Source organism: Polypterus senegalus, chromosome 4 (genome assembly GCF_016835505.1).
Source record: "Polypterus senegalus isolate Bchr_013 chromosome 4, ASM1683550v1, whole genome shotgun sequence".
NCBI classification, from domain to species: domain Eukaryota; kingdom Metazoa; phylum Chordata; class Cladistia; order Polypteriformes; family Polypteridae; genus Polypterus; species Polypterus senegalus.
In genome coordinates, this window is record NC_053157.1 from 52481828 (window position 1) to 52494842 (window position 13015).

General features: G+C 37.5%; 1 protein-coding gene across 2 annotated transcripts in view; it reads left to right on the top strand.

Moving 5' to 3' along the window:
* The window catches only part of prkaa1 (protein kinase, AMP-activated, alpha 1 catalytic subunit), a 65700-nt gene that overhangs the window by 24919 nt on the left and 27766 nt on the right, over window positions 1–13015 (top strand). For both annotated transcript variants that reach the window (XM_039750629.1, XM_039750630.1), the window contains exon 2: window positions 8901–9042. In XM_039750629.1, coding sequence (XP_039606563.1) covers window positions 8901–9042 — 142 coding nt within the window. The remainder of the gene's footprint in view (window positions 1–8900; window positions 9043–13015) is intronic.

Sequence of the window (13015 nt, forward strand, 5' to 3'; positions counted from 1 at the left end):
CACAGCCAGTTTTCCCAATTCTTCGGTCCATGTAAGAGAACCGAAAGGGGTGTCAGAAAACAACTAACTGTACTGTACAACAGTGCTCACATATAAAATATGGTATTCTCAGTTTTGAAGTGCTTCTGTATATGATATACAATACATATTCCTTTTGAGAATACCATGCATTAGTTAGGTCCTGGCATTTTCCACTATGTGTGTGTAACAACTTATTTTTAATTTGTTTGGTGCAGTGAATTAAGTGAGTGTGCAGGTGCTATAGAAATAAATGTTGTTGTTTTCCATTCAGGGTATGGCAGCTTCAAGAGGTGACCTAAAAATTGCAGAATTATGAAATAATGTACATATTGTTCAAGCTGTATAAAATGAAGAAGTAGTGTGAAAGTGTAAGTAGTGCTAGTATTAACTGAGGTTGCAGTCACAATTTGAAGTAAATAAGACTACATGAATAAATGCGGACCTAATAAATCTGGGATGACATCAGATGTGTATGAAAAGGGTATCTGTGTAAATGCCACACAGGTTCCATGGGCACCCCGACCAGTGAAAGAGGATGGTTCCTTCTCTGGACAGGAGACCGTAGCAGGCAGACGAGCATTCCGCTCAAGGGATAGAAAGGTGCCAGACCAAAAAGAAACTGCTAGAGTAGATGGACGGACAACCCATCAGAAAGGGAAGATTCCTTACCTGGACCGGAAGCCCCAGGCAGATGGACAAGCATCCCAGCCAGATATATTTGGAATGCCTTCCCTGGCCAGGATAAAAGACAAGGACAGCAAAGGACTGTCTCTAAGGGGTGTTTATTTCCCCCAGGTGCTAGATTGCAGCAGCCCTCCATATTGGTACCCATTTGGGAACCAGCAGGGAATGTTGGGAGTTGTAGTCCAGCTGCACAGTCCTGCTGGGGTCCATGGGTGCCGCAAAAGGGTGCTACAGGGAGATATACTCTATGCTGTGTGGAACCGTGACCTTGGCACTAGAAGTACTCACAGGTCTTCAATGAAAGGGGTTGCACTCCCTTGTCCAGGCAAGTCGGAGCTGGGAGAACGGAGAACAACACTCAGTTGGAGTTGAGTAGTGTGGTGGTGAAAGGAGCAGTATTGAGAAGAGAAAACTTGTGCTTTTGTGCTTATACTGAGGTGTTTTTAGTAATAAAACACTCATTTATTTGAACCCAGGATTGTATTTTTATCTTTGTGTTTCGGGCTCACTGGCACCCTGGACTATCACAACAGTTATATGTAAAAAGTTTGATTCTACTTGTAGTGTATGAGAAGGGTAATTTTAGATTAGTTATTCTTTTCTTAATATTATACACTTTGAATAATTGAGTTTTTTTATTTTATTTATTTATTTATTTTTTTACATATTTCAGTGTTAAGTGCATTAACTGTTTTTTGTGACTAATTGATTTGATTTTTAACATAGGCACAATGTCCTGCCTTTCTAAAGCTTATATTCCATATGTCTAATGCTGTTGAAGTATTTAAAGAAATAATAAAACCCTGCATATTGAGTGCAGATACACCAGAACAGGCTCTTGCTACCTCGGTAGTGTGCATAACAACACTTCTTAAGAAGGGCATTGATCTTTTTATCCATTCAGACTCCTTTTTTTACGATTCAGCAGTGTCAAAGGTGGATATCATAATGGAAACAATATGCCAATTCAGCTTGAAAATTTTCACACTGTACAGAACAATGGAGTAATGAAGACGTCTTTCCACCAGTAATCGCTGTGTGTTTTGCATTTGTGCCAACCTTTTCAAACCCATTGATTTAATGGTGCCTCTTGTTTTTTGTATGTTACCTGTTAGTCCTGCAACCTCTGTCTATTTTGAGTTTGGGAGCTGTTAGTATTTTCACCTTTCATATTTTGTATAAACCATCTGTTAATGCTTCTCTTCCTTGTGTTTTGCTTGTGCTGCCTCATAATGCTGCCATCCTCTGCATTTTGTGCATCTGATCAGTTCATTCTACCAGCCCTGGATTTTAAGCACACATCATCTGTTCATTGTGTCTCTCTTTTAAGTGGCTCACAGGTCAACAGATAATTACAAATTTTCTTTGTTCTTTTAGTTTTAAATATATTTTGATTTCTTTCATCATTGGTGATCAAATCAAAATATACAGTATATGTTAAGAATTTTGCAGGCAGGTTACCATATTTTATTTGTTGTACACTGTATATGCATATAGTGCAAAAAGCACCATGTCGGCCTGTCTTTTTGCGTTAAACAACTTGACTGCCAGTGGACTGATCTTGTTGAAATTCTGCATGTTTATTCATCAAGAAAGTTTAGTTTTTGTTGAGATATCTAAAACACCGCACACTCTGTACAAATATTAAAAAATCATCGGTGTATTTCTGAACTTGACTATCATAAAACGGGGAAACATTCTGTGTGACGCCGATTACAGATTAGTTTACTCTTTCAAATTTACCTTGAATGGTCACTTCAACTTGTATATATATTTTTTTTCATTTATGCATCCAACAGCCACTTTTGACAGCAGAACAGATGCCCATTACTAGTTAGTCAAATGTTGCAGAGAGGTGCATATGTGTGAATCACTTGTACACCAGCTCACCACTGCCACTACTTGAGGAAGCAAAACAACCTTATCAAATCTCACTAATCTAGAAATGAATGTAAGAGGAAAGGAATTAGGTTAGCATTACATAGTGTGCAGAGAGTGATCAAAAATATACATTACATTAAAAAACAACTTCACAGTTTCATTATCTGCGCATTATTATGGTTGAGGCATTTCTCTGATTCTATAGTTTATCGGCAAAACTCCAGGCCTGCTCTACATCATGGTCCAAAGCAGCCAACAGGTTTGGCTTGAGACTTCAACACATTTTATCTCTTGGAGGATGTGAAGGGTTAGTCATTGATCCTCCACAACTCACAATGGGGTTTCAGTTGATGCCATTTTTACATCACTTATGTGCTAATCTGCTGTGTATGAAAGCTATTGCGCTACCACAAGCCTATTTGGGTTTTGTTTTTTAACTACAACATAATGTAAACTTACTGACTCAAAAAGCATGTATTTAATGTAGATTAGTAATAAATGCAGATGTGTTCTGTTATCACTGTTTTTTGGAACATGACTCACTGAATGCATTTACATGTGCTTTAATAACCCTGCTATTCACAGAAACCTGGTTTCTAAAATTCCATGTAAACCTTTATTCCATTTAGAGAAATCAGGTTAACAGACATAGATTTAACTGTGAGTAACTTGGTTACTTAGGCATGTAAACCCATAACAGGGTCATATTTAATGTTTTTTTTGTTGTCTTTGTATGTCTGCCTACGTAACTTCACACACACACACACACACACACTTTCAACAGCTACAGGTAGAAGTGTCCACATAACCAGTCAATCACATTTTTCCTTCTTCTGGTTTAAATATTCTGCCTCAATATTTCAGAAATTAATACATTTATCTTTATGAGCATGAATGTACAGTGCCCAATCTTGTGAGCAGTGCTGGGGGTAAGGGTAACATGTATAATGTAGTCTGATTTACTTTTTAAAGTAATGAGTAACCTAAGGCAATACTTTTATTTTATTGAAGTAAAAAATCTTGCGGCATTATTATCTTAGTAGTACTGGGTGTAAGGCAAAAAAGACACATTCCAATACTATGCTCCTTAGCAGGGTTCAATTGCACAGCCAAGCAGAAAAGAGTGTGCTGCATTCAATCTGATAACAGAAACATATAAATAAAGTGTTGGTTTATTTTTAATCCAGTTATTTGATATGGACATGTTGAAACAGTGGCATTGGGGAATGCAGTGTTCATAATGCAAATAATTGGTGGCTCATGTTGAGAATGTAAAAAGGAGATGAATGTTATTTACTTCACTGCAAATGATGGACTAACACAAAAAATGATCACAGGCTTTATGCTTGTTTTCAGATTCACAGAGGTCAGTGGTGATGTTTTAATTTATTTTTTTTTTTGGGTACAGTTTAATGACATCTGAGTGTAATTCCAGAAGCATGCTTATGGATGTACACAGAGGTTTTTTAAAAAACAAGTTTCTGCCTTAGCCAGGTTACTTGCCTTAGCCTGGTTTGTGTGTGCATGTAAACTCACTCACTGTTACAGAAATATTTAACAAAAATGTGATAGATGACTCTTTGAAGTGACTAAAAAATGTAAAATGCTCCAAATTTGAAATTCGTTAACTAGGTCTTCATACGCACCTACAATAAATGTTACACCACTCATACTTTTTATAAGAACAGGATTCATAAGTCAATTTCAAATGCTTTCCTACGATTGTTTTTTGTTCTCTGCGTTGAAAAGTGTGGTCACCCATGGGCGTTAATACTGCTACTGCTCAGACGCAATGACCTATGGTTCTGCTCCCAGTTACTGCCAATCTGAAGTTTTTTCTCTGGGTAATTCAGATGCAAGTCAGAGTATATGCAGAAGTTGAGATGGACTGGCACCTTGTGTCGAGTTGGTTTCTACTTTGCACATGATGCTGCTAAGATAAACCTCTGCCCCCACGAGATTAGATGGGTTCAGTATATTGTTAATTTGATCTTTCGTAACACTGAATTAAAGTATGTCACCATTTTGAACTTTTTAAAATGAACATTTTTCAAAATGATTCATTGAATTAGCATTAAATTAAATTTTCTGATGCTTTTCAGTCATTTCTGTCTGAAGTTCCCTCACTGAGACTTACTTTAGGCTGTAAGGTTAAAATCCCTTTTTCTTTAATAGGGAGAAGTACTTGTGTGTACTGGGTTGAAAAAAGGTACCAAACATTTATGCAAAACAGTCATTAAACTACATTATCCTTTAGGCAACTAATTTAAGGGGTGGCTGTTCCTTAAGCATGTTTTTGTTCTGTAAGACTCAATTTCAAGGTCATTTAATCTTCTAGTAAAATTGTATTTCTTAAGAAGTGGGAAAGTGAATATTTCTGAAGTAATGTACGATTTATTTTATGTAATGAATTACTAATTCCGTTTCTTTTATCTCATCTTTCATAGCGCGAGTTTAATAATTAAATCTCTTGCTACTGACCATTTGGAACTGAAGAATCATTTTTACATAGGCAGGCTAAGAAAATCAGTATGGGAACAGCAAAATAAATAACTGCAACATTTATATTCTTTTTTATATCCTCAAATGTATTTTTTGCACTCATTTGTTTAGAAGTTTAGTAGTCCAAAAGTTGGTACATTTAAGTAGCCTGTTCCTGACACCCTTTTATTTTGTAATGGTTTTATTTTTCTTTGAATTAAGATGTGTATTAAGCATAGTCAAGCTTTTCCAGTTGTATTTTTCAAATTTATGGATTAATTTGATTCATGTGTGATGTTCATTTTAATAGATTTATAGTAGTTGGTAAAAATATATTTGCTGCCATTTATGCCTGCATAGCATTGGTTTCTAATCAGATATATTTCAGCAATTTTCACATTATTTGATGCTTGCTTTCATTTAAACCTTGACTAGAACAGCCATGAAAGCCTTCTTTCAAAATATAATGTATATGTGCTGGTGATTCTATAGAATTCCATTGGGGCCCTTCACAATATAGCTGATTTTGCAGTACATGGACTATATTTTCATACTTGATGTTTTATTATCCTCAGTTTCTGTAAAGCAATTGAAATGTACTGTGATCAATGGACCATTGAACAGAACGAATCGTCGTATCTGCAGTCTCCTGATCTGTATAACTTACAAGCATAACTTATTTTCTGGCCTATATTACCAATTGCCAAACTGTGTATATGTTTTTGTTCATCATAATATAAGGGCTTTCTTCAGCACAGGACTTCAGGAATCATGACTTTTATTCTAAAATTCTTAATGGTGTAATTTAAAAACTGTGGAAGACCCACTGATCTTTCAGTATAAAAGCCCATTGTTTACTTATTAGTAGTACTTTGTTATTACCAATTTTATCTTATTATGGATTAAGTTTAGTGTAGAAATAAAAATGCATGATTCATGTGTGCATTAAAAGCATGAGATGTGCTTTGCAGACGTTGTAATTTGTAACCTCTCTAGTTCAATGAGGAAATTTGAAATCGTGAGAGTGGTTGCTTCAATTTAAAACACTATACACATTTCAAATAAGGAAATGTAATATGGTTGTGAATACAGTTGTCTTTCTCTCCAACCCATTTTCAAACCCATTTGTCCAGAGCAGGGTTGTGGGACGCTAAGAAGTATCCTGGCAGCACTGGTTGCAAGGCAGGAGCCAACTAGATGCCATTCTATTCCTAATACATTCATACTCGCATGCACACTTAGTCATAGAACAAAAGTGTATAGTCTTCAGTTAAGATAACTGGCATGTTTATGAAATATGGGAGAAAAAAGTTAGTACTTCGAGGAAAGTATATGTAGACGGGGCGGATGGGGAACAAAAACTCCACACATGTGGTGCCTGCTACAGTTGTAGCATGTAAAAATCAAGAAACAGGTACAGTAGTAGAAAGCAGGAATCCAGATAAGTTTCAAACAAAATGGCTGTATGTGTGATGAGTCTACTGTAATATAACAGCTGATGAAATAATGCTATCCCATCTCCAACTGTAATTGGTCTAGGAGTACTACTTGATAGTACCTTGAAAATTTAATTCATCCCATGTTTCTTTTAATCTCATACTTTTATGCTCTATGAAACATTGCTACACTATTCTTACCTCTGTAGATGCAGTTTTACTTTACCACACCTTTATCATTTCACTGTGGCAACACTTTTTAATTCTTGTTTTTAATGGTCTTAAAAAATTCACAGGATTGAAATGCTGCTGTTAGTCTTAAACAAATAAAAATGCTGTGAGCACATTGTCCTTAGTGGCTTGTCTTCAAAACTATATTACTTCAATTCAAAGTTAAATGTTATTCCAGTATGCCCGTCCATGGTTTTTACACTATGTAAACCTATCGAACTGTGCATATTCTTACACTGGCCTTTTTGCTGTTCCAGAACCCAATCTTGGATCTTTTGGTAAACCTGATAATTACAAATAAAAGTGCATTTTTACTGTATATCTGCAGAATTTTTAATGATTCATAATATTAGAATGTACAATTACAAAGTCTGATATTGTATTGTAATACTGTAAGCTTTGTATAGTGCATTTTGGCATTCCATACTGTTAATAGCAGTATATAAAATGTAGATTAAATTTAGTTTTATTTTTTATAATGCTGTTCATTGCATGAATGATCAGAGTGCTCTGATTGGTTGACTTTGAGATTAGTGAAATGCAAAAAAAATGTACATTTTACTCTGTTTTCTGTTCTGTTTCTATTGGTGCAGTAGTTCAATTTTTTGTTATGACTTTCACTGATGCAGTATATGGCTAAATGTTTTTGGACACCTCACGAACACACGTGAGCTTGTTGGACACCCAATTTCAAAACCATGGGCATTAATGTGGAGTCAAGCCCCATTTGCAACTATTGCGGCCTCCACTCTTTTGGGAAAGCTTTCCACAAGATTTTGGAGTGTATCTCAGGGCTCTGTACACGCCACTCAAGTTCCTTCACACCAAACCATGCAGGTCCACTGTGTGTCAGGCTGGGACAGAAAGGGGCCTTCCCCAGACTGTTGCCACAAAGCTAGAGGGGCACAATTGTGTAAAATGTCTTTGTATGCTATAGCATGAACAGTACACTTTACTGGATCCAAGTGGTCTAACCCAAACCATTATCTCCTCCTCCATTTCCTGCTTCCCCAAACTATAGTAGATATAATGTAGTCCGGAAGCTGGCATTCTCTTGGCATCCTCCAAGCCTAGAATCTAAAATTAGACTGCCAGATAGTAAAGCATGGTTGATCACTCCAGAGAGAATGTTTCCAGTCCTCCAGGAGCATAAATATAATGTCACTGACCTCTTCAGTATAACCCATTCTACTCCCAGTGGATTTTATGCACCTGTTAACATGCAGATGTGGCTAAAACAGCTGAACCCAGTAGTATGGAGAGGTGTCCACATATTTTTGTGCATATAGTATTTAAAAGAGCCAAAGAGAACGAGTAAAAGGATAGCATTACTTTCCTTTTAAATTTTTTAATCTGCACTGTTCTACTTTAGAAATGCAAACTGTTTTTAACTGTTTTTTGTTAGTCTTTTATCAGTGTTTTAATGCGTCTTATGTGGCAATGCAATTTTTGATTATTCATGGGATTTTTTTTTTTCACTGGGTTTATTATGCCAATGTTATTTCGATGATGAGACGAATGTGTGGAGCTAGAAAGGAGGACAGAATAAGAAATAAGATGGCGGTACAGTAAAAGTAGGTGTGATGTGTTAAAAAAAAGTACAGGAAAATAGGTTGAAGTGGTATAGATATGTGAAGAAGAGAGACAAAGATAATAAAGAGTAATTGAAATGCAAGTACACAGAAAGAGAACGTTGGGAGGACAAATCGGGTCTTCTTTTACTTTATTTATTGACCTCCGAAGGAAAAAGGGCTGACTGGGGAGGAGGTGCAGGACTGGCTATGTGGAGAGGGTGGATCAGGCACATTGACCCAATATAGAAGTGGAAACAAATGAAAAGGAAGTAGAGGAGAGTTTCTATCTTTTCCTGTCACTGATTATAAGATGTCTACTCTTCTCTGCACGTAATGCATCCTCATATTCATGCAACAATGGGGCTGTAGTTTAAGGTAAAATGAAATTGTTAAAAGATAATTTTACTCAGTTGTGAATTATAATGTCTCAAAAAGATTTGTTCTAATTACTTTTCAATTTGTGCTTTGCTGGGAATCATTATTTGGAGGGTTATCATTCTATTGCTGAGTAACAACTATACCTTTTGTGTTGCTTTGCATGTACAGTATTTTCCCAGAAGCAGTTTCTAACTCGTTAATTTCTCTTTTTCAGTTGGAAGGCATGAGCTGACAAAGCATCAGGTTGCTGTCAAGATACTTAACCGCCAGAAAATCCGCAGCCTTGATGTAGTTGGGAAAATCCGCAGGGAGATCCAGAACCTAAAGCTTTTCAGGCATCCTCATATTATTAAGCTGTGAGTGCTGCTTCAACTTCATTTTTGCTTCGTATTTGGTATTCTAATAATTTTAACGTGGTTTGTTATTTGATAAATTAACACTTAATATTCTGGAAATTAAATTTAATTTGTCCTATATTAAAACCAAATGAGTTGTATGGTTAGCTCTTTATTTATTATATAGGGCTTATTTTATATGAGTGGTTAACACTTTAGGTCTGTACATGTAAGGGCCAGGCATCCCTGGCAACTGCATGGTTGCTTCTTCTCTAGCATTATATGACAGATGACATGCTTTCTCTCTAGCCATCTCTTTATCATGTTTAGGCTAATGACTGCCTTTTGTCCTTCTGTGGTACGTAGCACACCGGGCATACCGCCCTCTAGCCATACGCACTGCCCATTGGTTGAACTAAATTTCTGGTAATATAGCATGCCTTTTAGGTGTATAAAAATTGGCTGATGGGAGGGGGTATTTTTCATTTGAGTAATTTTTTTTAGTAATCTGTGTGACAAAATTCAGGTACATAAGAGCAGTCTTTTGATTCAGCATAATTTATCTTGAGCAGTTATAAAATGGGCTGTTAGTAGATATGAGTTTTTAATATTTGGAAAATATACAATAACCTTGAACATATTTTTGGTGGAACTGAGCACTATGTGACTACAGTCCAGTTCAGTTTAAGAGATTACGTATGGTAATTTCTTGGCAGCTAGCTCTTGAGTAAAAGAGATTGATACTGACTGTTTCTGTATTGCTTTTATCTTTTCAAGAAGAAAATTAATAGGCAGCCTTGAGTTTTGCTAGCAACCAATCGCCCAATAGTGAATCGCCCACCACTGCTCTCATTCAACAGGCAGCCTCCCGAGGCACACTACAATGCTACCCCCCGCCGTCCCGTTCACCCTCACTAGCCTCCTCAGCCACAACTGGATCACCGCTTGCCGCTGCGAGCCACCCGAGGGACACTACACTGCGCGAGCAGTGAATATGTACATCCTTTATAGTCCATAATATTGTATTAAATGTTATTTTTAATGCTTTCCATCAGTATGCTGCCTTGTTTGTGTTTTTAGTTGTACCTTGAATATTTTATTCTGCACAAACTGGAGGAAGTTGGTGGATGGATTTTTAAAACAAACCCCACTATCACTGCTAAGATTTTTGCGAGTTGCTCTCAGATGTGTATTCTCGTTCTGAGAATCATGTCTAGCCCTGGGAGTCTAGTTGTTCTATGTCAGAGTGTTCCCTATGCCTTTTTCCAGCTTCATAGTTACCATCATGTTATTGTTATGTGTCCATTTTTCAGGAGTGTTTGTCATTTTTCTGTCTCCCTTGCAGATGACATTTGTTATGTACAGCAGAAATGTTTGCATTTTACATAGTTTCTTTAATGTCTACCATGAAACCTGTCAAGGTGGTCAGTGGGTCTATATCACTTTTTTGAATACAGTAATCCCTCGCTATATCGCGCTTCGACTTTCGCGGCTTCACTCTATCGCGGATTTTAAATGTAAGCACATCTAAATATATATCACAGATTTTTCGCTGGTTCGCTTTCTGCGGACAATGGGTCTTTTAATTTAGGTTACATGCTTCCTCGGTTTGATTGCCCAGTTGATTTCATACAAGGGATGCTATTGGCGGTTGGTTTAGAAGCTACCCAATCAGAGCATGTATTACATATTAACTAAAACTCCTCAATGCTATAAGATATGCTTCCCGCGCGGTGCTTGTTTGCTTCTCTCTATCTTTCTCACTCTCTCTGCCTGACGGAGGGGGTGTGAGCAGAGGGGCTGTTTGCACAGAGGACACGGACGCTCCCCTACAAAATGCCGCTTTATCACGGTGCTTCTGTATACTTAAAAGCACGTATTGATTTTTTGATTGTTTGCTTTTCTTAGTGAGCGCTCTCTCTGACATTCTCTGCTCCTGATGGCGCTCCTTTGAAGATGATATGTTTGCTTTCTTGTAATTGTGAGAAAGAACTGTCATCTCTGTCTTGTAATGGAGCACAGTTTAAACGTTTGACTAAATGGTGTTATTTCATGTCTAGAGGGCTCTAATAATGTTAACAGGGTGGGAGAGTTTATAAGGGCTTAAAATATATAAAAATAACCATACAAACATATGGTTTCTACTTCGCGGATTTTCACCTATCGCGGGGGGGGTCTGGAGCGCAACCCCCGCGATCGAGGAGGGATTACTGTAGTGTTTGTCTTGCGTGGCTATATAGCCTAGGAAGATGGCTCGAGCGAAGTAGAATTTGGGTAGTACATTTTCTTTTCCCGTTCTCATTGATGGACTTAATGGTGTTTCTAGACACTTTCAATAACATAATATTTTGTTATAAATCTCCCCCAGGTCTTACTTGATGTTGACATGTTCCAATATGTAGTTTTAGGGATTGTTTCTTTTATCAAGCTATGGGCTCTATTGTTCCTGTAATGTACCTGTTGCGGAAGTCCAGCCCAAGCACAGACAGGCAGACACCAACAGGTCCAAACACACACTTTTATTTACACTATATACAACTAACAAAGTCCTGCACACAACCCAGTGTCCTTCCACCAATCACCCTAAGTCCAGGCTTCTCAACACTCCAGCCTTTCTTCACCGCCTCCACTCCATTCCTTCGAGCTTTATCCTCTTCCTTGTGACTCTGGATGACGACTGTAGGGAGGCTGCCCCTTTTATTGTCCAGGTGTCCCCAGATGAGCTTCCTGTGGCACTTCCTGATGTGGTGGAATTGCCGCATGAGCACCTCGAAGCACTCCAGGTGTCCGTGGTATTTCTTCTGCAAGCACCTCTTCACTTATCTGGGTGACAACAGGCCACAGGCCCCTATAGGGTTGAGCTTCCATGCTTCCTTCCCATGGCCTCCCAACCAACCAGGGCGGCTGCCCTCTCGTGGTCCAGGAGAGGCACAGTCCCTCTCCTGGTTCATCCACACTGTATATGCATGTTTTCATCATGCATAGGTTCCAGGTCTTGTTCCTGTCCCTAGTGTTTGTGCTTACAACACCCTTGAATTTATTTGCTTTTCAGGTTTCATTTTAATTTTAATCACACTATTTTCCAAGTTTAATATTTACATTATAATTTATATGGTTAACTGATTAGGCAACAGTAAGTTAACACTGAAAGCGAATCCCAGAAATTCTCTAGACACTTTTTCCTACCAGTTTTTGGATGTTCTCAATAAAGTAATGTGAAATTTCAGTTTACTGAGTGGTGCAAGATTCCTGTGGTTTGAGAAGAGAGTTTGCACAAAATACATATCCAGGTTTGAAAACAAGTTGTGGTTTGGTTTTCACATAATGCATTTGTGCTTCACCATTGTTCTGAGCTGATAGACCATTTACATATTATATCGGATATATAACAAATAAAAGGTTTCATTTGGAGTTCCTGTGTTGCAAAAGTATTCCGTTAATGTTGATGTTTTTCCCATATTTTAAAGTAAAACTGTACAGTAGCACAGTGGTAAATGCTACTGCCTCACTGATTTAGGAGCATAGAATTGACTCCCACAGATTTCTTGCTTTCTCTTAGTGTGTGAGTGTGTGTGTGTGCCGGTCTTATTTGGTTACACTAGTTGTTTATTCTCCCTTTAAGAGGCTGATGTCTCATAAGAGTGATTTACCCTTCTAAGGGTGCAGAAGTGCACAAATTTCACCATCCAACACATGCTTTAGATTTATGCACACAATTTAAATTTCTTGATGACGTTATTAAGTAAACCATAGTGTCCTCAAACATGATGATTGGGTGGTGTTGCTCACCCTAAATCTTTCCATTTGTGAATTCTGATGATTTTGTTATCAACTGCAGCTATCTACTGTAGCCATTCAGAAGTCCTGTGGTTCATTTAAGTTTTGATTGTGATTTCAAATCTTGCAACATGCCCAGTTTACTTGAGCACTGTAAAAGCTTGTTTATACTTTAATGTATTTGCATTGCATCCTAGGAAAAGATGAAAGTTTGTGC